The 24822-nt window shown below is 51.0% G+C and overlaps 11 protein-coding genes across 11 annotated transcripts; 5 read left to right on the top strand and 6 right to left on the bottom strand.

The window, feature by feature from the left end:
* Nucleotides 1–211: 211 nt before the first annotated feature.
* Nucleotides 212–1772, bottom strand: BGZ61DRAFT_499402 (14-3-3 domain-containing protein; the record flags this gene model as incomplete). The annotated part of the gene is made up of 6 exons (XM_046251399.1): nt 212–232; nt 608–641; nt 762–1015; nt 1087–1174; nt 1224–1567; nt 1761–1772. The coding sequence occupies 6 exons, from the start codon at nt 1770–1772 to the stop codon at nt 212–214; spliced, it is 753 nt and encodes a 250-aa protein (XP_046096603.1).
* Nucleotides 1773–2709: 937 nt separating this feature from the next.
* BGZ61DRAFT_145328 (uncharacterized protein) lies at nt 2710–3780 on the bottom strand. Its single transcript, XM_046237315.1, has 5 exons — nt 3466–3780; nt 3296–3415; nt 3108–3233; nt 3013–3034; nt 2710–2890 (listed from the first exon to the last, which is right to left on the bottom strand). Exons 1-4 carry the CDS (start codon nt 3594–3596, stop codon nt 3016–3018), a joined length of 396 nt encoding a protein of 131 aa, XP_046096602.1. The 5' UTR covers nt 3597–3780; the 3' UTR covers nt 2710–2890; nt 3013–3015.
* A 1247-nt stretch (nt 3781–5027) lies between these two features.
* Nucleotides 5028–5826, bottom strand: BGZ61DRAFT_463281 (N-acetyltransferase 5). The gene is made up of 2 exons (XM_046247395.1): nt 5520–5826; nt 5028–5461 (listed from the first exon to the last, which is right to left on the bottom strand). Exons 1-2 carry the CDS (start codon nt 5542–5544, stop codon nt 5058–5060), a joined length of 429 nt encoding a protein of 142 aa, XP_046096601.1. The 5' UTR covers nt 5545–5826; the 3' UTR covers nt 5028–5057.
* A 392-nt stretch (nt 5827–6218) lies between these two features.
* On the top strand, nt 6219–6740 carry BGZ61DRAFT_485226 (uncharacterized protein; the record flags this gene model as incomplete). Its single annotated transcript, XM_046249686.1, has 1 exon — nt 6219–6740. One exon carries the CDS (start codon nt 6219–6221, stop codon nt 6738–6740), a length of 522 nt encoding a protein of 173 aa, XP_046096600.1.
* A 714-nt stretch (nt 6741–7454) lies between these two features.
* BGZ61DRAFT_463275 (uncharacterized protein) lies at nt 7455–8211 on the bottom strand. Its single transcript, XM_046247394.1, has one exon. The coding sequence runs from the start codon at nt 7838–7840 to the stop codon at nt 7586–7588; it is 255 nt and encodes an 84-aa protein (XP_046096599.1). The 5' UTR covers nt 7841–8211; the 3' UTR covers nt 7455–7585.
* Nucleotides 8212–8920: 709 nt separating this feature from the next.
* BGZ61DRAFT_368389 (fungal-specific transcription factor domain-containing protein) lies at nt 8921–11447 on the top strand (the record flags this gene model as incomplete). Its single annotated transcript, XM_046241887.1, is given in 8 exon segments — nt 8921–9002; nt 9090–9339; nt 9395–9641; nt 9679–9683; nt 9700–9987; nt 10035–10283; nt 10329–11273; nt 11300–11447. The coding sequence occupies 8 exon segments, from the start codon at nt 8921–8923 to the stop codon at nt 11445–11447; spliced, it is 2214 nt and encodes a 737-aa protein (XP_046096598.1).
* Nucleotides 11448–11821: 374 nt separating this feature from the next.
* On the bottom strand, nt 11822–12726 carry BGZ61DRAFT_485224 (uncharacterized protein; the record flags this gene model as incomplete). Its single annotated transcript, XM_046249685.1, has 2 exons — nt 11822–12147; nt 12696–12726. 2 exons carry the CDS (start codon nt 12724–12726, stop codon nt 11822–11824), a joined length of 357 nt encoding a protein of 118 aa, XP_046096597.1.
* A 1398-nt stretch (nt 12727–14124) lies between these two features.
* On the top strand, nt 14125–14751 carry BGZ61DRAFT_368484 (uncharacterized protein; the record flags this gene model as incomplete). The annotated part of the gene is made up of 1 exon (XM_046241896.1): nt 14125–14751. One exon carries the CDS (start codon nt 14125–14127, stop codon nt 14749–14751), a length of 627 nt encoding a protein of 208 aa, XP_046096596.1.
* A 4700-nt stretch (nt 14752–19451) lies between these two features.
* BGZ61DRAFT_499399 (uncharacterized protein) lies at nt 19452–19901 on the top strand (the record flags this gene model as incomplete). The annotated part of the gene is made up of 2 exons (XM_046251398.1): nt 19452–19748; nt 19785–19901. 2 exons carry the CDS (start codon nt 19452–19454, stop codon nt 19899–19901), a joined length of 414 nt encoding a protein of 137 aa, XP_046096595.1.
* A 1293-nt stretch (nt 19902–21194) lies between these two features.
* Nucleotides 21195–22631, top strand: BGZ61DRAFT_499398 (kinase-like domain-containing protein; the record flags this gene model as incomplete). The annotated part of the gene is made up of 2 exons (XM_046251397.1): nt 21195–22278; nt 22357–22631. 2 exons carry the CDS (start codon nt 21195–21197, stop codon nt 22629–22631), a joined length of 1359 nt encoding a protein of 452 aa, XP_046096594.1.
* Nucleotides 22632–22777: 146 nt separating this feature from the next.
* On the bottom strand, nt 22778–24770 carry BGZ61DRAFT_368360 (prion-inhibition and propagation-domain-containing protein; the record flags this gene model as incomplete). The annotated part of the gene is made up of 2 exons (XM_046241883.1): nt 22778–24636; nt 24692–24770. The coding sequence occupies 2 exons, from the start codon at nt 24768–24770 to the stop codon at nt 22778–22780; spliced, it is 1938 nt and encodes a 645-aa protein (XP_046096593.1).
* Between the last annotated feature and the right edge of the window lie 52 nt (nt 24771–24822).

Below are 24822 nucleotides of genomic sequence, written 5' to 3'. Positions count from 1 at the left end.
CAATGAAACGCCACTTCTAAGCGACACACGAACGCCCAGTTTCTCTAACGGTGTGTCGGGCACCAAGACTCCGCTAGTCGCCGATGTGCTGTACTCAGGAAAATCAGGCCACTCGATGGACCTTGATTAGCATTATTGGTGCAGATGGCCGAGTCAGTTTTCAGTTGAGAGACGTCCACTTGCGTTGCTGTGCCTGCGCACCACGCCCATGTCAGGACCTTGGGGCGTCACACTCTGGTGAGGACCACAGAAAGCTGGGGATAAAAGTTACCCCTCAGCCCGTAATCAAGTCTTCGTTTCTCCAGCACGCAATCCAGGCGCACAATCGAGAATCCCCACAGTGCTCGTCTGAATGCTGCATTTCCTGAACAAGGAGACGGCATTCCAAGCATGACGAAGGAAGGAGTGAGATATCCAATCTAAGACCTAAGGTCGCCACGTACAGCCTCCTTGTGACGGATCTAAAGACATTGATATTCCTCAAATGCTTGCATTGGCAAACGAGGTCGTCAACCCATGCGATACACTTGACGGCGATAAGGATGGCATAGTTATCTGGATTTTTGCGGCTTACATCTGTGATCCCGTGTTGAGATCCGTGACACACTCGGTCTGGACCTACCGTCCCCAGCACAGAGATCCTGGCCACATATTTTCCTAGCCATATATCATCCTAAGCACATTTCCTCCTGGCCACAAATTCGGGCGCCTCGACTTCGGCCTCCTCAGCCATCTCCGGAGCCACAGGGTGAGTCTCGGACGCATCAATGTCCGAAGACGTCCAAACACTCAGATTGTCACGGAGGAGCTGTATAACGAGTGTGGAGTCGCGAAAGGATTCTTCGGACAGGGAGCAGAGCTCGGCAATGGCATCATCAATGGCCTTCTGAGCAAGATGACAAGCACGATCAGGCGAGTTCTGGATTTCGTAGTAGAAGACAGAAAAGTTCAGAGCCACGCCTAGGCGCAATGGGTGGGTGGCGACAAGCTCGATCTGGGCAACATCAGTAGCAATCTAGAGACAAATGAATATATAAGCATCTCCGACAACGCTGATTAAATCGGATCAATGGATTTTGAACTTACCTTGTAGGCCTCCTGGGCAGAAGTAATAGCAGTGTTGCGCTTCTCGCCCGACCCGAATTCCGCCAGATAACGGCTGTAGTCGCCTTTCCTAAAGCACGGTAAGTAAACCCGCGGCTAAGACAGTTTAAATAACATACATCTTGTGGTAGAAGACCTTGGACATGCCTGCAGTCGCATTGGGGATCAGTCTCTCATCTAGCGCCACTAAAAGGTCCTCGCAGAACTTCTCGAGCTCATTCAGAATCTTCTGGCGGTATTCCCGGATGGCAGTCGCATGCTTCTCGCTGCTTGACTCCGATTCCTCTATCGAGGAGATGATCCGCAAGCTGGTACGGCGGGTGCCAACCACGTTCCTATATGCAGTACTGAGAAGGTTCTGCTCCTCGAAACTGAGCTCACCACCGGCCTTCGCGACTTCATTCACGTGGGTGACCATATCATCGTAACGCCAAGCCTGCTCGCAGAGGCGAGTAAGAAAGGCCTGCCTGTAGCTCCGAAATCAGTCCTGCGATTCTGGGGCAGTCGCCGACATTGGTTGGAGACGAACTTCTCGCGCTGGGGTGGAGCGATAAAGTTAGCCCAACCAGCCAATATTGATTGAAAAGCGACTCTAACAAGGTGGGCAATCGTAGCAAGGATATGGCTGTGAGAGGGCTCCATGAGAAAAAACTTGCCTCGCGCGCCATTCTGACTTTGGAATACTGTAATAGCAATCCGGATACAGCATCACCAGTGAGGGTGAAACAATAAGGAGGCAATGACGCAAGCGATGGGAACAGGAGGAGCGGGGTCAATTCGAACGAATCTGTGCTGTCGATGGGCGCAAACTACTCGCATAATTTTTGTGAGCTCAATTCAGCGCGCCGACTCCCCGGTGCTGAACCATGCCAGATCTCTGCGACAAGTGGACTAATCTAGCCAAAAGCGTCTTGCCTGGCCCAAGCTCAACCTTGCTACTGGTCAACAGCATGGGGCCGAGGTTACCTTCGGTACTCTGTCTAGCGCAAAACGAGAAAATGCTTTCGTACCTCCCTGGCGCCTCAAAATGTCACGGGTCTGGGATCAGCCCACTTGTGCGCAATGGTGGCGTGATTCCTTCACTTGATTTCCACGAAGATCCTGAAATTCGGGTTTGGAGGGGGTTTTCTCGGTATCAGCAGCGCCGCCAATCAGGTACGCAATCTTTGTGTGACGCACTATGCCGGCTACCGCTGGCGCTGTTTTGCTTGTAATTTCAAGGATCGTGTGTCATGTTACACGCCTTCTTCGGTTCAGTTGGCATCGTCTGCGCCTGAAGACAACACCAACGACACGGCACTCAAGAAGCTCGCCGAGCCAGCGAAGTGAGAGGAAAGAAACTGCCCCGATCTAGACCTCGTCCGCCTGTCACCGACAGCATTACTGGAGACATTCCATATCCATCGAACGCCACCTTCCATCCCTACAACTAGAACACATTAACTCCTATGTCATGGGCTGGCGCATGACGATACCAGCTCTCAGAACGGGCCTTCTAGGCCCACCATCCAGGAAAATACATACGAGCTCATTCGGAACAAAACAAACCGACTGACGCCCATAAGCCGGACAGTTCAATTGACAGGGTAAGGCTATCAGGTGCGGTAGATGCTATTGGGGCAACGGAATGGGAGAGGGCTTAAAGAAAACGGTCGCTCAAGAGTCAGCGTCCCGCCCAGTGACGAGCCGGCTGTTCATATTGTTCATATTGTATCCAATTCAACGGGACATGTTGGCCCGTTGTCTCAGGGGGACCGTCACTTAGCGGGATGGTTTCAGACTCGGTCTCCAGAGTTTGACGTTAGTGCATGTTCGGCTGGTACGACTGAAGGATTCTATGCTCATGCGCCGCTTCCGATCGATGAGGCGGCGGTATAGCAGTAACACAAAGAAGGGGAAGGTACGGACCAGTCAGGGGACTAGCCGACGTCTTCCATTCTGTTAACATCTATATTTCTCTGCGGCCGTTTCCAAAGGCACCGAAGGGCACAAGGTAGACTTACTTGCAACAGGGGCAGGTGAACTGCCCTTGTAGAAACCATCTATTGATGCAGCTTGCATGGAATATGTGTCTGCATGGTAAGCAACGAACATCGTCTTCATAGAGGAGGAGCTCCAAGCAAACCGCACTCATAGGCGCAAGATCGTCAGCGGGGTTCCAGCAAAGTTGTATTATTGAAAATTGGCCTACCAGACAATAAATGAGCTTGCTGCTCCCTGAATCTCAGCTTTCAGCTGCCCAAGTGCCTGGACTGGGGCGGCTTCATTTAGGAGCCGGAGACCTCGTAGACCGCGAGGATAAGATGAATGGCTAGCACCTTGGTTAGCTCAAGTCGGCGCTTGAGCGCAGGGGACGCTAACAGCCAGAGAAGGGCCAGAAAAAAAGCAAGCACGATGGCGATCAAAATGCATATGGGAAGCCAGGGCGATGGAGGCATAGCAGAGTCATCTCTACTTGCTAGAATCTGGGTCGACAGAACTTTCCGCTTCATCTTGGTCTACTGGGTGAGACGACTCGACAGCGACTGCCCCCGATGTTGATGGGATTTGGTTGCTCGACTGCCAGGTGGAAATAAAATGGGGAAGGTCACAAGATTGGCTCTCGGAACGGCCGTTGGTGCATGTGCCGCTGTTCCGGTCGCCCCTCTTCTTTGCCTCCAAGTACACCGTCTCTGATCGGATTGGTCCAGCATTGCCGAGCAAAGAGTAAGTTTGGTCCACGCTTCAGGAAGGGAGACTGTCACCAGTTTGCAGGGCATGCTGAGACATCGCCTTCCAAATCCCGAGTTTCGGGGATTGTGCCGGATTCGCGCAGACACCACGCGATTATGACGCAAGGTGAGCTGATATAACTGTGTCATCAGACCTGGCGACTGATACATCCGCGCCCGGGCGTGGCAGTCTTACTCAGCGTCATGCCAGACTGATACCTAGACCAACTCAGGAACATTCTGACTAGAATCATCGTCCCTGATTATCATTAGCAATCGACACAAGTCACAACGTCTTATCTGCCCATATAAGCGGTTCTGCTCTTCAGTATCTTTGTCAACCTGTGCCCATACGTAGCCGGAACCTCTCGTTCTGTTCCAAAGCCATTGGCCTCAATGGCAGAGCGGGCAATGGGACTACCGTGTCTTATCTCAGTGAGGACAACGAGCTCCTTGGACAAGGGGGTTCTTTCAGCTAGGCCAAGTTAGCGGGGCATACCGCCACGTTCCACTGAGTCCGACTCTGCAGCCATCTACATTCTATCCACTGTCTCCAGCGGAAAAAAGAAAAGTATGGATGGCCCAGTTTCCTGCGGCAAGCCCAGCACCTAGTGCAATGCGTGGAAGGCGGGGCAGCGCTACCTTTACCTTTCACGTGCCGGAACTTGGCTCCCCGAGCTAACAATCGTGCTCTGCCCGCAGGCTCCTTGCAGCTTATTTGCACCTTCAGCATCAATGGACAGGGATGTTTTGAGCGGCCTCGTTCCAGTCCTGCTTCCGTCCATAATCTTTGTGAAATCCTCCGGATTGAGTACCCCGTCAGCGATACCGAGATTAAGGAGTAGAAATACAGAGTCATAGCGGAGAAGAGAATGAGGTTTATAAGTTCGTACCTACTTGTTCTTAACCGTACGTTGGTCAAGTCTGTAACAAAATTGCGGTATGCCTTCAGCGGTCCGTTTTAGAATGAGATGAACGCTCCTTCTCTACATTACCAATACGAAACAGGAAGGTGAGAAGCAAGGCTGGGTCTATCTGCTATTTACAACTCTGATGTTATATGAACGCATCCTATCAGTGCAAAGTAAAGCGTATGTGTTCACAGTCTTCTTCACGGTGCTTTTTGAGCCCAGTTAGCCGAGATGGGTGCTGGGAGACGTGGTGTCAAGCGTGCGCTGGGGTTTTTTTTTTTTGGGGGGGGGGGGGGGGGGGGGGGGGGCGATTTGTATTGTTAAACAATTCTTACCAGACATCGTCTGGGTTAACCTCGTGGCGCTCGTCATCATCCCTGATATGCTGGTGGTCCTTGTCTCGCTTCATGGGCTTCCTCATGTCGAAGGCATCCTCGCTCGACTTGGTAGGATCAGTGGCATGTTCGTCGTAGTAGTCTTTGACCACGCGAAAGACGCTGTAGCCTAGGTTCTTGTAAAAGGCGATGGCTCGGTGGTTGCTTCTTCGGACAAACAAATCGACAAACCAGGCATTCTTGGCATCGGCGGCTATTTCCAACTGCTCAGTCAAGATCTTGCCAATGCCCGACCTTCGTGCCTCTGGAGCTACGGTCAGGGCGGTGATATGCGCATGCCACGGGAGGTAGTGCTCGGAGAATTTGTAGGTATCAGGTGAAGATTCAACCTTGCCCATGACTGCCGCAGACAGTCAGTATTAATTTGACGACTTCAAACATGGAATATCAGGTCCCACTATATCCCACAATGTTTCCATCCATGTCTTCGCAGACCTGGAAGAGAGACGGCCACTTTGCATCGTATTGGAGATAGAAACTAAGCTCGTATTGTTTCCGTCAATGGGTCGAGGTTGCATTTGGAGAACTTGTTGACGTCGTCGGGACGGAATCGCCGAAAGGTTGCCATGTTGGAAGAGCACCGGCGGAGTCGCTAGTTCTTGGTTGAGCGAAGAAGCACCGTTTAGCTGACAGACGGGGTCGATGTTCATAAGTCTGGTGGGTGCCTTGGAATGGAATGGAATGGAATTTACTTCGCCCGGGGGAACAAACCCCACAGGGCCAGTGCTTCCAGTAATCACACAGGAGTGTCGCACCATCGGTGAAGCTAACAAGCTGCAAGATGGATGGGATAAGAAAACCACCCGATTCGGGACCTTCTGTCGACGAGACAGGACACCCTCGAACCAGTCTGGCTCATTGAACGAGAGCCTACTACACTGACGATCTGAATAACGACCCCATAGGTGACTTGCAGCACTCAAAGCAAAACCTAGGTAATTCAGCAACAGATCCATGAAATTATGTGACAGGAACGCGCAGGAAAAGTTGCCTAGGCAAAAACAGGCGTACCCAGCCCCACCTTTTGATTTGGGTTTCTCAAAACAAACCGGTTCCTGACGCCTATCTTCCGCATATGCAGAAATTCATCAGCCTCCATGGAAGAACTTGAGAAGCTACCGAAGCAGCTCCGGGAGGCTGAGGGTCGCGTTCTGAAGGAGCAACTTCAACGTGAAGAGGAGCAACGACGACGTGAAGCTGCTGAAGGTCGCGCCCTCGAGGAACAACATCAACGCAAAGAAGAGCAACGCCGACGCGAAGAGGCTGAAGAACGTGCCAGAGTCGCCACCCACCTCCGCAACTTACTTCTTTCACCCGCCTATTATCGTTGCCCGTGCATGGCCTCAACGGCCACCGCGACGAGATCTAGACGGCGTACAATGGTGCCCGCTGCAGCAGCCTATCTTCCTGGCGCCGATGTCCTGCGCAAGCACTCGGCAGTCCGTAGCCACGAGAACGAAGGTCCTGCGCCGGCGGCCTCACGCGGTCTACAAGCCGTCGCGAACCCCAACGACCTCAAACTTGAAAAGCCTGTCTCATGGACGACTCCGGACCTGCGCACACACACTGCGGGGCGCGGTGAAGACTACAGGCAGCGCACAGGCGCTACGTCTCTTTGACGACGTTTGGAGGGTCATGCAAGGAGAGGGATACTTGCCGCGGGAGCCAAAGGGAAGGAGGGACCGATGGTCAACGACTCTCTCGCCAGCTCATCCTCGTGTTATGGTACGTCGCTGTCTAGGATGGCGGAATCGGGTGTCTCACTAGTCGGTTACGAGCTTTTGCTGCCTCCCCCAACACTGTCCTCTTGTTTTTATGCGCCTTGCCCCCAATGCTTTTAGTTCGTGTCCTGAACTGTACGCGGCGCATTCTACAAGTGTCTCCAACGGATATGCATCTTGAGCTCTGCGAACGTACAAGTAGCGGCTTGCCGCCAAGAGTCCAGGCTCATCCTGCGGCACCGAACCTCTCGAATCTTCCCCAGTCATCGACGCTCTGCGATGTTGGTGTTGCCGCCGAACCAAGCAGGGGTTATGCCCCTAGCGAGAGTCCGAGCCATAAGTGAGTGAGCCTGACGAGATAAGGGTCACGACGAGGATAGACGTACGGAGGTTGACTCTTGAATTATTGTTAGATTCGGCCCACACGAGCAGGGGGGTCAAATTGGTCACTACAGGCATGTCTCTACGTAGCCCGAGAGCAAATCTACCCTATAGATCAGATCATTCAGTAAATATAAAATACAGTAAAATAGTATTCAGGATTTTAAAGTGAGTAATAAAATATCGGTATTTTTATAGTATGTTTTGCTTTTCTATATATTTTATCATTTATTTTAATATTCTTAGCTATTTATTGAATATTCTTTTCTTCTAAAGCGTTGTACTGGTCGTGTCTTGCGCTGAAAATGCTACCAAAAATCACCTCCCTGACCAGTGGGTCGAAGCTAACAATAATTCAAGCGTCAACCTTTGTACAGCTCTTCGCCAGCGCCATTCTCCGTCTTTTTGTGTGAGATTCGCACGGTGCCGGATGCCCCACGACCCACCACTTCATGGCACTTGCCGTACTTATCCACCAGTGTCGCCAACGAGTTTGGTCCCCGTTTCTCGGTCACCTGCCTCTTGCTCAGCAGCTTCCTCCACAGACCGGACAACCTCTCTTGGTGCAGCCCCGACTCGAGATGGTGCTCGTGGTCGCCCTGCAACTCCGGCTGCATTAGGTGGTGTGTACGAGTAGGGGGTGGATTACGTTACATGGGCACCCGGGTGCTCAAATAATGCTGGGCACCTAGGCCAAATCGCGCGACAAAATCGCCCTATTTATCAAGTGCCGATACCTTAGTTATCGGTCTGTTATGAGGTCCTTGAAACGGTAACTCAGACCGTCTTGCGACGATTGTGTAACAGGGCGATATTCCTGTAACCAGATCCATACGATACCGGACCCACACCCCTCTGACAGGATGATCGCTTACCTCATCATGTTATGTCTGAGGGGAGCCAATGGAATGGAATGGAATGGAATTTATTTCGCCCTGGGGGGAATATGCCCCCATAGGGCCAGTACGCTAAGCTATTTACAGTTCGGACGCTTCGGTCTTCTGCCTTTCCAGCTCGGCGTTAGGACCACCGCTCTGCTTAGCAGTCGTAGCTAACAGGCCATAGCACGTACCCAAATTCGCCAAGAGATATCCTAGGACAAGCTTCCTCCGCTGTCAGCAGTGACGGCCGGCCGCCAGGCCTCGCAGTTGGCGATATCATATCTCTATGAAAAGCGCTTTTGCTTGTATTCAGTCCTCTAGCAAGGCTACGATAGCTATTAGGCTGTGGCTGCGGCTTCGTAGTCTTCTTCTTGGTGGTGTTGCGGGTGGTGCGAGTGAAGCGGTTAGCGTTGTTACGAGTAGCGGCAACGACTTCTTGAATGGCTGATTTCGGCTTTGAAGGCGCCATAATGGGCAATGACGGCTGACTACCGGAAGAGTTCTCTGGGTGGTATTTTTGGCTGTGATTTTGGCTGTGCTGACGATTCTAGCAGGTATTTTGATGTTCCAGATTTTTGTGGCTACGAGGGTGCCCCACGCACCCAAGACCAACGCGTAGGCAAATGGGTACAGGATGGTAGATTGTCAGCCCGGTGCAATATCCTCCGTCAGCCGTTGCCCACCCGTCGAACGTTCCCTTCCATCATATCGAGACGCTCGGCGTTCGGCATTCAAAGCGCTGCCGGAGCGCGAAGCTCGTCACCCAGCCTCAATTCTCCCACAGCATGCAGCTTTCCAGTTTGAAACCGACCAGCCATGGCCGAGCCGCTTGCTTCGCCTGATGAAGCTTCACTGGAAGATCTGACACCTGAGGAGGCGAGCCGCAAAGTCCAATATGGTATGTTGCTCGGCTGGTCACCCCCCCGTACGGCCTCCGCATTCTAGGGTATAACCTCATTGTCGCGTGCTCACCGGGCCATGACAGGCACTGCATGCTGGGCGTGTCGCCAGCGCAAAGTCAGGTGTGACAATAAGCAGCCATGCGAGAATTGCGTCGAACGAGATTACGCGCAGCTGTGCTCATATGAGCCGAACCACTCGTACACCAGCAAGCAAGTTGCCGTCAACTCGAAGGGCTCCAAGGCGAGGAAGAGACGGCACTCGGCTCCGTATGAACGAGATGAGGTTGCCGAACAGGAACAGCGTCGCTCAAACTGGCTGCGTACGATAGGCAAGTCTGCGACTTTGTTGTGTCTCGTCGTCAGTCCTGACTTATGGCCAATCAGTCAGCGCAGATGAACCAGATGCCACGGAGGCGTCACGTTTTCTGGGCCAGAACAGTATTCCTGTCTTGCTGCGAGAGCAGTCCTCGCCAGATCACCAGAATCCAGGAGGCGCTGTGACGTCAGACATCCACCAAAGCATGGGGTCGATCCTGGGATTGGACACCTCAGCGCCGTTTCCTCTTATGTCATCGCGGCACCTCAACTGGTTGGCTCAGGACATCTCCAGTGAGCTGCCTTCGGATCGTGAAGTTGTCAAGCAAGCCAATTACCTCGATTCTGTCCTCTCAGGAGGTGTCTAATTCGTAGCAGACTCTTTCAAACTTACAAAGAGATCCCTCAACCGTTCTGGGGTTTCGTCGTGAACTGGGATGATCTCGAGTCCAAGCTCATGGTCTACCTGGAAGACCGATCACGCAATGCGAGGAGCTCCGTGAAGAGTGGTCGACCTGTGTCGGCATCGTGGTTGGCTGTCTTGTTCGCCGTGCTAGCTGTTGGCTCCCAATACAACGAGTCGCCATATGATGTACGTACACGGGACTCTCAGAAGTATATTCAGATTTCATCCCACTTCCTCCGGCTGGGAAACTTTCTCCTTCGGTAAGGGTCTAATTCCCACTCAACTGAGCTGCCATCTGACCTGCAAGACCGACATTTGATTCGATCCAAGCACTACTACTCACCAGTTTCGCTCTTCTCAATGACATGAAAGCCGAGGCTTCATGGGCTCTCCTGGGGCTGACGTGTCGATTGGCCCAATCCCTCGGCCTACATGTGCCACACACCCCAGATGGCCGTGAGAGCGGTGCGCTGGACATGGCGAAAGGAATAGCTCGCCGAAGAATCTGGTGGACTTGTGTTTGGCATGATACTCTGGCATCCCTTTCCTTTGATAGGTAAGGTATCAGCCCCTGGCAGTCATTTCTAACTGACTTTACCAGGTCGCCTATGACGAATATCCCAAGCTGTTCAATACCCGTTTGCTCGGAAAACCCGGCAGGCGGATACACCTATCTTGAAACCATGTATCATCTCATACAGATCATTTCTCGCCGATTGAACCCAGATGTCATAGCCACAGCGTCGTACACTCAGATCCTGGATAACTGTGAAGCAGTGGAAGCACTGCTCGCTCGGGCCACACCTCAGATCCAGCACAAGGAGCATTGCAAGACTGCGGTGGACCGTCTCCAATATTTTGCTATTCGCCTTCACACATCATACATCACCTCAGTTGCTTGTCGACCCTCGTTGAGACGCGACTGCACTAAGCTTGATGCTGGACAGAAGCACATATTGGCTGAGCGATGCAAGGTCAATTTGACGGAGACTGTGCGAATGTTTCTCGCAATGCATCAATTGTCAGTTATTCCCACTCGAAGCTGGGCATTCACATACCACGGCCTGTCGTCTGCGCTGCTCCTCGGGATATTGTCTGACACAAGGACTGATCCCGAGGTTCGCCGGCTGCAAGGTGATTTGATTGCGGCGCTCTCGGTCACAGCCAAGGAGCAGGGCGATCCCCAGTCTCAAGTACCCAATCCAGACAAGGACATAGAGTTGTCGGGTCCTCTTTGGCGAGCCCTCGCGGCGCTGAAGAATATCTACGACCACGGGTCCGTCGTTGGCTCTGGATCTAAAAAGCGCCGTGATTCCTCTAACGACGACCGCAGCCCTTTGTCGGCACTCCCCCCAGACGGGCAAGCCGCAGCCGCAGCAACCACCCACCCCCGCCAGCAGGGCGATGACCCTCACCAAGACGCTGGACTTGCCCGGGCGCAGCAGAATAATATGGATGTGGACAACCTCGGAGGCGTGAATGTCGATCCCGCATCATACATGGCGCCGATGGACCTGTATGAGTCAATATGGGTTGGCAAGGGACTGTAAGCTTCGGTGGCATTTCGTGGAGGTCAGGTTTGACAACAGGTGCTGACCCGACTGGCATAGAATCGGTGGACCCGTGGAATACGACGATGGATTCGATGAGTTTTGAGTTATTTGGCGCACCCGCCTCCGGCCAGCCTCAGCAGAGTGTATTTTTAGGAGGGAATGGCTGACAAGACGGACGATATCTGTAGTCAATGCAAACAGTGATTATTACTGGTATTCCAGAATGGCTTTCGTCTTGGCTTGTGTTTGGGATAGCATGGTCATAGCGCAGTAAAAATATTGAGATTGATCTTTGGTGTGGATTGCAAGGATGCTGGTCAGCTTTTGGCGCTGGGCAGATGTAGATACCTAGAACCAGGTGTGTATGATGATGTACGACTAAGTTGGGGTTTGAGATTGAGACATGATGCTCCAAACTTCATAGTTGTCGGCCAGGTCGACCTTGCTCACGCGATGCAAAAGGGCCATCATGATGGGTGATGCTCAAGGTCATTCAGCATATGCAGAAACTGCTGCTCAGCAGATTTAAAGAGAAGCGATTTCATTTCGGACTTCTGAGCCGCGTGCTACTCTCGTGGTTGCCCTTTTCAAACACCGCTTGATCCTCGGTCGCTGGCGCCGGTTTGGATGCTGCTGGGTCGCTGCTGGACTCCTGACCGGGAGAGCCTGCTGTTATTGTTAGGGCTCGTGCTACATTATTGTTCATAACCGGGCACCCATTGTCACGCGGGATCGTTGTCTTGCTCGGGAATTTTTGGGAGTATTCGAGGTACTCGATCGTGGACTTTCTCTTCCGCTGCTCATCTAGTCGGGCTGCTCGGTCCGCATTGATGCTCTTCTTCGCAAAGTAGTATGCCGCGCCGCCCGCTGTGAGAAGTAATCATCAATGATGTAGCCAGCAATCGGATGCGAAGATGATCATACCAGCACAGAGGGAACCCCAACCAAGCCTATGTTAAAAAATTGGTAAGTGGCTAAGGTTGCAGAGTGTGAAATATTGTCGTTGTCCCTACCAGAAAGATTTGACCTAGATCCTCGGCATCAGTAAATCAAGACGTGGCGACGCGCGGCTGAGGGAAGGCTTGCAGTGTTCATTTTGATAAGTAAGTGACCGTCGACGCCAGGGAAGAACAGTAAAAAATTGAATTGTGGAACTGGTTGAGAAATAGACAAAAGATCTCGATGTACGGAGGGCCCTTTCAAAAGTCTTGTCCAACGCTAAATGCGCCACATCCCTCAATCCTTGTCGGTTACCTGAGGTACAAGGTGCAGAACCCAGCCACAGTAGGTTAGCTGCTATATCCCCTACAGCTTTAGGGGCTTTAGGGGGACCACCATGTCACACAGTGAGTGCAAGCTGCTATAAAATTAGCAGCCTTTAGTGGATAAGATCCCAGAGGAAGTACTTGACGTACTTGGCCCAGCCACAGCCACCAGATTTCCCATTTTGAACTAGCGCCGGGACAAGACTTTTGAAAGGGCCTTCCGTAGTTGGACAGGGGATGGACTAGTTATAAAGAAAATGGGCCAGGTACGGAAAGGCCAACGCAAAGCTCGGGGCCGAGCTTACCTCAGGCACTCAGACCCACTGGGCGCGCTTAACAGCGCGACGCCTTCCCGAAAGGGGCAATGGCTTCCAGACGGCCTGAGGCCAAAACTTAAAAATTGTAGGGAATGAAGCTTCGTCCCCGTGACTACATCTACAAGACTGCGTATTATTGAGAACGTGCCACGCCCGCCAGTTGAAAGCATCAACTCCCCTGAACGACGCCACGATACCGACAGTCCGTGATACGGATATCGACATGGAGCCGCCTACGTCACCTCTTTCCTCTCTCCCGGCGACGAGCAGCCCGCCGGCCTTCGTCGAACCCAACACTTCCGCCCGACAGTCTGGTTGGAGTCGTCCTCGCAAGGAAATTGAGGTACCAACGGGTCGTGGTCGCTTGCTGATGCTGGAGATTTCGCGACGCGACTGCCCTAGACGGCTACAACTCCACAACAACGCGTCGCGAGGGGACAAAAGCTGAATTAATGGATATTTGGGGCTTGTGGGGTCCTTCTAATATAGTTATCTTATTGATTTGTGTTGCATTGAGGCCTTTATGACGTGGTGTAATCGGTAGGGTTGGGAGTCGACTCGGCGAAACATTATGGTTACCGCAAAATTGTATGGGAGCGAAGCATCATCTCACCCAATTGCCAAGTTTTGGTCTCAGGCCCACTCACAGAACCACGTGATCCGCGCGTCTGTTCGCTTAGTGAGTGGGTCTGAGTGCCTGAGGTAAGGCCGAGCATAGCTCCGCGGTCACGTGGGGTTGATAATTGTCGGATTATCCGAATTGATGATGGATCCGTTACGGTCAATTCGATTAAATGGATAGGGATCAATACAGTGATGATGATGTTGATGATTGCTCGTGCCGGTCATCCGGATCGGCCGGAAGAGGAATACCGGGAACTCATACCTGCACCGCCGGCGGTGCAAATAAGATCACGTGACTCGTGCACCCCCGGCGGTACAACTATTATCCGTAATGTAAGAGATTTGCGTAAGGCGTTGGAAAGGGCGTGTAATATCTCTCTTGCACACACACATCACGGCATTTCCTTACACAATTGAATGGAGGAGTGATTTGTTGTATATGCAGCTATTCAATGTATATCATTTCATCTCTTGGCAACGGATCAGTCTGCCTACAGCCGTGAATAACGTACAATGCCTTATCGTAGCACCACAGCTGTCACGATGTAAGTCAATCACAGCATATTATACGATATATAAAGCAGGGCTTTCCCTTTTGGAAGAAGCTCTCTATTCCTACATCAAATATCATCGTGAAAATGTACAACCGCAACCAAAGCCAGCATCAGAACGCTCAAGGCATCCCCATCTATGTGGATAATACAGCAACACCAGTAGGGCCTTTTGTAGTAAACAGCAACAATCAGTTTATCCTACGGCCTATTCCTAATAACCAACAAGCACAGCACCCATCCCGAATTCCTCACATAGCAACAACCCCATTCCCCATCGAGCTTTGGAGGTCTTCTACTACATTGCCAACAGATCCAACCTCCCCCACTGTACTGTATGCAGACCCCCGGGCGCGTGCAAGAGCTCAAGCAACCCGATACCCTCCTCAAGGGCAGCCTGTTACTACAGAGGTACTGCCATTTGGATATCAGGTTAGGGGGGAGTGGCATATTGGGTACCTGAATCACCTTATGCAGCAACAGCAACAGCGCCCTCACCCGGATATAAATCCTATGTGGACTCATAGTGGGCTTCAAGCTCATGATGCTACCTATCGCAATATGGGCGTCAGCGTCCCGGGCACAACATGGCCAACAGCTGCGGTAGGGATGACCCTGAACCAGCCCTCTATCCGGGCAATAGAGAGATCAGGAATTCATATCTGGAACATCAATCCATACGGGTATGTTGAGTGGATATGGCAGGGAACATAGTAGTATCATCAAATAGTTCAATGAATTCAATTTGGTGTTATTATTGCTATATCTCTCGTTATCTTATGGGTAATATAAGTGACTACTGAGTCTACTTAACCCTATATGTGAACTCGGCCATAACCATCTCAAATCAAGCCATTGGATCACCATACATATACTCAGAGATTCTCCTTTTCTTTCTCTTCCTAGTGATATATTACAATTGCATTCCCTATTGCCCTTTTACATTCTAGCATGGGGCGTTCTTATCGCTGTACTATCTCTCCTGTAATTGAAGATCCCTCTCAGCTGCATCCCAGATATCTTGCATGCCTCGCCGCGCTGAGAAAGGCTGCTCTGCCATCTCTTTCCCTACATTCTGCTCAACCCGCTCATTCTCAGCTTTATCCCAATCAAGATAACTCATCATCTCTTCCTTAGTCCAGTCTCTAATGCTGCTTCCTGCCCTACAATGACTCCCCATTTGCTTGAAGTTGAGGCACCAGTCATATTCTGCTTTGCTATAACGTAGAGGCAGCTTCATTGCCTTCCGGTATTGTTGGTTGGTCTTGTAGGCTCCCCGAGGCAATGTAGTATACCAGGCCTCTCGTGCTTCTTTGTATCGTTGGAAGATAGCGCGAGGGTCATCAGCTCGTAATGTAGGCACTGCTACTGCATTTTCTGCTATGACGGTTGCTGGTCCGGCTGCGGAAGGAGACAGTACACGAGTTGTTGTATGTGTTGTTGTATGTATTGTTGTGTGAGCTACAGTCTCGGATACTGTAGGAGATCCTGCTAAGGATGACGGGGATAGTGAGCGGGTTACAGAGCGAGAAGATGTATGTGTTGTTGTATGCGTTATCGTAGTGGTTTGGGCGGGAGCTTGCAATAGATGCTCGTAACGCAAGGGGCATACTTTGGACCTCATCGTGTGGCCTTGCTCATGACATCTTGAACATGTTGGCGGTGTCTTTGGTTGTAATGTCTTCTCAACCTGCTCAAATATACAGGGCTCACGCTGTGTGCTTGTTGGTGGCAGCGTTGAATTAGCCCCTGGACGATCAAACCGTATGTAAGGCTCGATAATAAGCTGGGGAGTTCCTGAGCGTTGGAGATGCCAATGTGAATGGAAATGATGTAGTTGAAGGGGCTGATTCTGCTCTAGTAAAGGCTGAAGTGAATGAGCACAAGGCAGACCAAGAGTCTTAGTGAAGACCCCTGTACACGCAGGATGTTCCTTCGATAGTCGTTGCCGTTGATCCTCAACCTTCTGTAGGGCTTTGTGTGCGATCCAGCCACGGATATTACCATATAATACCCCAGACAGCCGAAGAGGTGTGCTGATATGCTGCCTGGCTTGATTTGCCTCAAGTTCAGCAATCTGATTTGAAAGGACAAGCTTGATGATCCTCCAGGCCTCAAAGAGGTCAACCTGCGAGGTTTTCATGTGAGATTTGATAAGATGATGAATGCCTTCGCCCCGGGATGTAACATATTGCTCAAAGTGAAGGTATTGGTTAACCCACGCCTTGACAAACCTCTCTTTGTAGAGATCTAGCCAGGTGTCCATAATGTAGCCCACCTCATTGATATGGTCAGGGATATAACGCTCCTTGAACTTCTCGAGTCTCTCATTGTAGATATCCTCAGTCGTTGAGGCCACAATCTTGTGCCAAGAGCCATAGAACTCTTCCCACTCTTTGTACCCTTGAGGATTATTCTTATCCTGAGTAAATTCGGGCAAGCAATAGCTCAGGACTGCTTTGTTGATATGCCAGATGCATAACATCAAGGTTGACTCAGGGAAACAAGAGACAGAGGAAACAGCATTCATACAAGCAAGGCAGCGATCTGTCAGTATCACTGACGGAAAGGCCACTTCATAAAGCTCATACATGCCCCGTAACCGTCCAAGAGCCCAGATAAAGTCATTCTCTTCCTCGCCACTAAGGAATGCAAATGCAATACAGAAGGATCGTTGGCATGCATCAACACCAACTATATCAAGCAGAGGCATCTTGTACTTATTGGTCTTGTATGTACAGTCCAATATAAGCACTTCGGGATATGACTTGAGGTATCCCAGTGACTTTGGGTGTGCAAATAACACTGCTAGCACTCGGCCACTTGTGTCAAGGCGAATTCGACTCCAGAAGCCATCGCTCTTGAGCTGGTCAATAAGGGCATGTATATTGCTTTGACCTTGAGCAAGCTCCCGTTTGCCCCGTGCAATGCAATTGTGGATATCTTGCTGTGTGGCAAGCGTGGTTGAGTTCATACGTAAATATGACCTAACCTCCTTTGGCGCAACGCCGGCATAGGCGAGTTGTTGGACTGTTGCTTCCTCTAGGCCTGTTAACTGACGAAGCGTTGGATGTGCCAGTTGACTGATACTTGGTTCGTGATTGTGTTGACTAAACCCAGCCTCAGGACGATGCCTTAGACTCCATACAGTCTTACATATGCTTTCCTTTGCTATGACAGAGAAGCGGCATCCTGTACGGCGTGTTGAAGTATCCCGCTGCCGATCCTTTACGGCTTTGGGGATAGGAGTGCGCCCTGCTCCACGGTCACAGTTGAAGATAGTCACATTTCTTCCATTGGCAGTCTTCCTAGATCTTCCGATTGCAAAGGCATAACCTCGTGGCGCTGCCCAAGCATTGATTGCGGTACGTAACTCCTCCCGTGAGTTGAATTGGCCTTCAGGCGGAAGAACATCATCAGGGAAGCGACGGGAAATCCCAATTGGGTTCATTGCAGTGGAAGAAGGGCGCGGCAAGTTGAATTGAGACTGTAGAAGCTGTTGATCGTTGAATTGGGGGGCCAATTTGTAGTATGTTAGTTGACCCCCTTTCCAACGCCTTACGCAAATCTCTTACATTACGGATAATAGTTGTACCGCCGGGGTTGCACGAGTCACGTGATCTTATTTGCACCGTGTCACGAGCTCTGATTCTGTGAGGCATCTGATTGGGTGTGTGTATATTCTGAGTTGCATATGATCCCCGCTCTGAGTCCCTGTACATCCTTATACTGAAACCAGCTACAAGGATATAGCTATAGCAGTCACACGCCATGTACACGCCCAGCTACCCAAATACACATCGTGACACACCGCCGGCGGTGCAGGTATGAGTTCCCAGGAATACCCCCCTTCTGACTAAGGTCAGGATATCAATCTATCCGAGGTTTCGTCATACAGGGTCATCATCCAACAATTGACTAAAAAGAGGATCCCCGATTATTTTATCACATCTTTATTAGGGTATATATCTAACACACACCCCCAGCTTGAAGGGCCGTAGTCATTCTAGCTGCCCATTTAATTTCTGGGACCAAGTCATATTTTTTAGTTGGTAAGGAGCCTGGAATCGAACCCAGGATGTTTTTAAGTGCGATGCTCGAGAGACAGTGAGACTCTTAATTGTCGGATTATCCGAATTGACTAAAAAGAGGATCCCCGATTATTTCATCACATCTTTATTAGGGTATACGGAGGGCCCTTTCAAAAGTCTGGTCCAAGCGCTAGTAACGCCACATCCATTCATCCCTGTCGGTTACCTGAGATACATGAGGCTGTGACAGTCTCGTCAAGTTATCCGCTATGGCCTCTGTAACTTCAGGGGTAGTAGGCGCTGCTGACTAGGATCTAGCGGTCGCTGGTGTGCTGTAATCTGCTATCTTTTAGGGCTTATGGAAATCAGGAAGTACTTAGTGTACTTAGCCTCGTAATGATTGGTTGACTTACTAGCGTTGTTTTTTCCTCTGGACAAGACTTTTGAATGGGCCCTCCGTATATCTAACAATAATCGCTCTATCGCCGATCGAGCGCATTTTCACCCCATCTTCTGCTTCCATCCCAATTCTATCCTGTTGATACCCACGCCCAGCAGCCCAGCTACTTACTCTGGGACATGAAGTGAGCAACTGTGCCGCATCGACTTGGACGTGATTCAGAGGGTGCGTTGTTTTCCGCTGGACTGTGCGTGACGTGTGTCGACCCAATTTCTGCTCGACTCCCTTTCACCCCCGACTGACCCTCCATCAGCAGATCAACTCATCGGTAAGCACGTCCTTGACTTGACACTCTTCTGCGGCGGCCCCTGAAGGTAGAATGCATCCAATCACGCCCGACGAGGTGGCGTGATCCTTCCCCAGCTGTTTTGAGCCGCTGTGTGCAGACATCCATTAATGACGTAATGTCCTAGGCAGCTGCTTCGTTGCCCCGATGTTTTCCCAAGTTTGTTTGGTTAAAGCTTCAAAACAAACGACTTGTTGACGGCCATACTCGCCCTTCCGCTCACATTCGTCCGCTTCCCATTATTGAGCAGCTGCGGGAGCAGCTTCGGAAAGAACAGCGCTTACGCAAAGCTGCTGAAAGTCGCACCCTCGACGAACAAGGCCGACGCGAAGAAGCCGAAGAACGTGCGAGCGCATCGCAACCCTTAACACTACACCAGTATCTTGAAACATGCCACTCGCTCAATCTTGCTATCAAGGTGGTAACCGACCGTTCCCTCACGACTGAATGAGACACAACGAACCCAACCGGTCGAATTTATCCTCGACGAATTATCCCGTGGACCACCTTCGCAAGGGAACAAGAAAAGGTCTGGAATAAGCTCTCCTTCAGTTCCTCATTTGCTTCACGAGCCGCCTTTCCATCCAGACACCAGCTGGATTACGTGAGATCCCTGCTTCGCCCAGTCAGCAGCGAGATGGGACTTCGGAACGGCGAGCGAGACGTTGTGGAAAACGCGGTCCAGAAGCTGGTGAATGCGACGTACAACGATCCGTTGCTGAGGAGTCATCTCGGCCTTGATGGAACGGTGACATTTGAAAGCCACACGAATCTCGGCATTACCGATGACTCCCTCTCTGAATCGATGGAGCAAGTCTCTATTGGTTCCGGGCGACCCGACCGAACAACTCGGCGCCGAAGGGCGCGAGGGAAAGGCAATCGAGTGGACCAGTTCTGCATATACCGGACCTCTGATGACCGAAACATCCCAACCGTCGCGATCGAGTATAAGCCGCCGCATAAGTTGTAGATGGTCACAGGGCTGGTCTCAGAGATTCGACCAGATCGTGATGTGATCAACCAGGAGGGCGAGGGATTCCCATTCGCAGCGAGGCGACTCACCACCGCTGTAGTAACCCAGCTCTAGGTTGGAGAGCCGGGCCCGGGAAAGAGGCGGCAGGTCTGTGAGATTCCTTGAGACTGGCAGACCTAAGAGAGCATGAAGAGTCATGCCACCGATGGCATTAGCAGCCACGCCAGTAGGGGCAGCTTTGGCGATGATGGAGATGCCTGGAGCTTCGACGCTTGCTAAGTGCCTCCATCCCCTCTCGAAGGATGCGGTTCTCCGACTTCAAAAGGGCGATCTGGTGCATGATTCCCCGCGTCCCCTTTGCAAACTGGTCAACAGCTTCAAGGATGGACGTCGGCGAGCTGCCCTGATGACGGGCGATTCGACTCTTAATAAATCCGACTGAGAGCTCGCCTCGGTCGGGTTGTTTGGCGTCTTGGAGACCCAAGGTTCGGGTGTCCCCCGACCCCCCTCCGACGGCGTCGGCGTCCGTGGCTTCACATTCAACCGCGAAATCACAGATTCGGAGTCAAAAGGAACAAGTCCTGCGCCTCGGAAACCCCCCTGGACGTTCTTTTCCGTCATAGCCTGCTGGAATGCTGCGAAACACGCGGGGAAGAAGTCATCCTTAGTGTACCAGCCTTCATCTTCATCTCAATTTGCCGACCGTACGCCTGCTTGAGCGGGTCAAAGCATCCAACATCAAGAGGCTGGAGCATGTGAGATGAATGAGGAGGTATACAGAGCGTGATGATGTTGTTCTCCTTGCAGTAGAGCTCGAAGTCCGTCTAGTGGTGACTTTCATGGCCGTCGAGGATGAGGAGGCGATATCCGCCTGTTGTACGAGGTTTAGTATGCTTGTCGAAATGCTGAATCCATTCCAGGCCTCTCATTTGTGGTCCAGCCGTTTCCAGACTTGGCGATCACCCAGTCTTGCGGTAGAGGACTGTCCTTGTACCAGCTCGGGTGGACTAATGGTCTGGACTGTAGTCTGGACTAATAGTCCTCTTAATGGTCTGGACTATTAGGAGCTCTGAATGGCTGCCAGGATAAGGGGGAGAGGCCACTTATTTGACACCTATTCTCCACCTCTCGGAGCCGGAATCTCATTAAGCCGACACTTGCTGGCTCGTCAGCCGAGATTACATAAATACTTCTGAGGCTTTATCAGTGACCTGATAAGCCCCCCATATCATGCTCTCATTCGTTCATTAGCACCCCTGTTCGGAACTAATCTAGGGTCACGTTAAAATCGAAACCCCGCTCCAAAGCGAAATCGTAAGCGTGCCTCTGATCCCCAATCTCGTATCTTGTGCTTCCAGGTAGCAACCAGGTACTCCCATTTAGATTTCAGACTTGTTAGATTCCATCATGGGGGCTTTTAGCTCTCGGGATAACAACGAGCCTTACCGGCCTTGCGTTTACAAGGAAGATGGCGAGATTCCATTTGCACCTGATGGCAATGCCCCACTTATCTGCGACTGCGTCGAGAAAGTCAAAGGAACTTCTGGCCATTTCAAAGGTCTGAAGTGCGTCCGGAAAACCATCATCGTTCCCACCGAAGCGGACCAGGTATCGCGAGAAGCCAAGAAACGGAAACTGATACAAGAAGCCAAAATCCTCCACTTAGCTCGGCATCATCATGTTATTCAGCTCATCCATACGTATTTTGAGGATGGAAACGAGGACCAAATCAAATTTGCAGTCATCATGGATCGCGCAGACGCAAACCTTCACCACTACCTCAAGCCTGGAAAGATCCCCAGCAGAAAATGGTTTAGCTGTTTAATAGGCGTCATGCACTATATCCATACTTTGGGTATTCGACATCGGGACATCAAACCATCGAACATTTTGATCAAAGGAGAAAAGGTCCTCCTGGCAGATTTTGGCATATCACAAATGGGTCTTGGAAAGACAATGCCAACCACGTACCGGTATCGTAACGCCCCAAGAACACGGGAGTATTGCGCTCCCGAAGTGGAAAAAGGTAGCACCCGTGGTCGGTCGGCAGACATCTTCTCTTTAGGAGCTGTGTTCCTCGAGATGCTCCTTGCCCATTCCTACCCCAGTGGGTTTCAGGAACTCGAGAAAGTCTTGAAGCCCCCATCCCAGCACGTCTCGTCTTACGCCAATCACATTGACGATGTTCATACATGGGTGGGGCAGAGTCTTCATCTTGTCGGCTGGCAGGACGATATTCTTTCTACCTGTCGGAGAATGCTGCACCCTGATCGACTTCAACGCCCTCGAGCTGAAGATCTAGATTCTGATTTGTCATCATTATCGGCTTCAGATGAGTCCATGGCTTGCAAATGCGCCAGAGACGTGGCTTTGACAGAAAGCAATAAGTTAGTTGAGGCGTGCAGAAGGGGCTCAGAGGACGAGGTGAAACGCTTGCTATATAACGGAGCAGACCCAAACACCATAGGTGCGATTCACCATGCTGCAGAACGTGGGTCAAAGGCCATCGTGCAGGCCCTATTAGATCGTGGTGCCGATGTCGACATTCCGAACCCTACCGGACAGACAGCACTACAATGCGCGGCTCGAGACCGTTCCGAGGATGTGGTTAAATTGCTACTGGAGAAGGGTGCCGATGTTAATGCTAAGGACGAAAATGATCAGACGGCACTTCAGGGAGCAGCAGGGCAAGGGTACGAGAATATTGTTAAAATGCTACTAGAGTCAGGAGCCGATGTCGATGCAGAGGACCTCGATGGAAACACAGCGTTACACTTTGCAGATAGAAGGCATCATTCTGTTGTATTGGACTTATTGGAAAATTACGTTATAACGGAGGTCTAGGATGCAACTGGTGAAGTTTTCAACCCAGTAGTAGTTTGATGGATATTCTGCAGAGCCCCCGATACTGGTGTTCATTGGTTATGTGTCTCATCAATGTAAAGGCTAGATGTCCCACCTAGCAGGGAAATCCTTCTCATCTACTTCAATCAGATTGAAACACCTTTAAGCTCCTCAACTACAAGCTCAGTGAACGCATTCTGAAGTTCAATTCCAACTCCAGAGCCCTGTGACTGATGAGACTCCTCCTGAATGTGCATCCCCATATTGCCATGAGCTACAAGACAGCGGCTGACCGCCTTCCAGTACTTGTCTCCAGCAATGTTGCGCAATTCGAGAAGGGGATTTGAATCCTTGAAAGGTGGGCGACGCTCCTCTTCCAAAAGCCAGGCACGGATCTTGGAGTCCTGAGCGGACGGCTCTGGCCATCTCTTAAGAAACATTAGTTTATGCAATGGTTTCCAGTGGGCAATCTCGAGAAGGACCAGGCCAAGGCTATAGATGTCGTACGTCTTTCGAGAGTTTGCCGCCTTCGGTACCTCGTTCTGGATGCCTGGCCATCGATAGATATCCCACTTTGGGTCCAGGCTGCGAGAAGTCGTTTTATTGCTCTGTGGTCGCGAATACTCGAATCCCGAAAGAATGGGTTTCTCGGCATCGAATTTGTCTCCGTCAAATGAGAAAATGACATTCCCACTATGGATTCCCTTGTGTAGCCAATTCGTAGTGTGTAGGTATAAAAGTGAGGAGGCTAGCTTCCAGGCAAGAGAAATCCGTTGAGCCAGAGTTGGCTTATGTTGGTTCTGACCCAGTACGCTGTGAAGGGTCTTCAGCGTAGTGCCTTTATCTGACCCGTCAGGCATCCTGAATATCCACCCGTATCGATTGTGTCTTTCCCGATCATCGATATATCCGATGCAAATCGGTGAATAGAGATGTCTTGGCTTGTTGTTGTGGAGCATCTGTGCGAGGGTTGCCGTCCGCAACCTGGACTCTTTGTCCTGGACAGACCCTTTGACAACGTTGTCAACTGTTCTCCACTCGATCCAAACCTCGAAGTCCGTACCATCCTTGGTCAAGACCCCCCTCGGCCGGTGCGGCTTTGAAAGATCTTTTGTGCCCTCTGCTTCTGCGTAGGTAAAGTGATCGCTCAGTGTGATAGCATCGTAGCGGTTTACACTGAGTAGGTCCTTTAGGTCCTTCTCGATGTCAAGGCTCACATCATTCTCAATCTTCAACAGAATTTCATCGGAGATACAGTTGATTTCCTTCAATCGCAAAAGATCTCGAAGTGTCTCGTCATTTTCATTGTGGCAAGCGGTATTCGCGTCGCCGGTGTCTTTGGAAGACTTGATTAGACTGGTGACGGCTTCGAACAGGTCTTTGAGCTCATTGATGTCGTTGCGTGCAAGAACCATCTCGCGGTAAGTCTTGGAGGTGGTTTCGTGGATGCGTTTTTCGCGGTAGTCCCCCATCAACTCGTGAATACGCTCGGTGAGGCTATGGAGATCTTTAAGCAATGCCTCGAAAGCTTCTTTATCCACCATGACCCATCGAACGCGAAAAGGATGCGTAATTATCTCTTTAGCATTCCCAGCTCCTTTCGACATCCACTTGATAATGTGGTTGGTACCTCGTAAGTGCTTGCGTTCTTCCTTGGTCCTCTCGTAGGCAATCGCCAAGCTCGAAACTTCCTTGACCACATCCATATCCATGGCATTTATCTCTGTTGTTTCTTGATCATTCCCCTGATACGGGTGTAGCTCATTCTTCCAGCGCGCGTTGATGTCTCGAAACTCTCCGAGTAGCCACCCTATGCGAGAAACAATGCTACAAAGTTCAATTGCATTCGTTCCAAGACTTACAGCCACGTGCGATCCTTGTGGAACGTCAATCAAGCCAACCGACTCACCCCAGGCAAGGAGCCGGTTGTACTCAATCATAAGCTGAAGTCGACATTGCTCACATTCCTTGGGCATGTCCACCATTGAAGAGAGGAATTTGAAAACTGGTGATTTGTTAGATGCTTGGAGGATACTACTGCAGGTTACAGGCCAACTCACGCTTGACGGAATTATCAAACACATCAAACGCTAACGATGCAATCCCGACTGCAAGGCCACCCGCAGTCGCCGGATCCATCGTTTGTAGCTTCCCTTCCGAGATTTGAGAAAAATGGGCCCTAATGAAGATC

Source organism: Ilyonectria robusta, assembly GCF_021365365.1.
Source record: "Ilyonectria robusta strain PMI_751 chromosome Unknown BGZ61scaffold_34, whole genome shotgun sequence".
Classification (NCBI taxonomy): Eukaryota; Fungi; Ascomycota; class Sordariomycetes; order Hypocreales; family Nectriaceae; genus Ilyonectria; species Ilyonectria robusta.
Note: the sequence above shows the minus strand (reverse complement) of the source record. Positions and strands in the feature narration are given on the sequence as shown.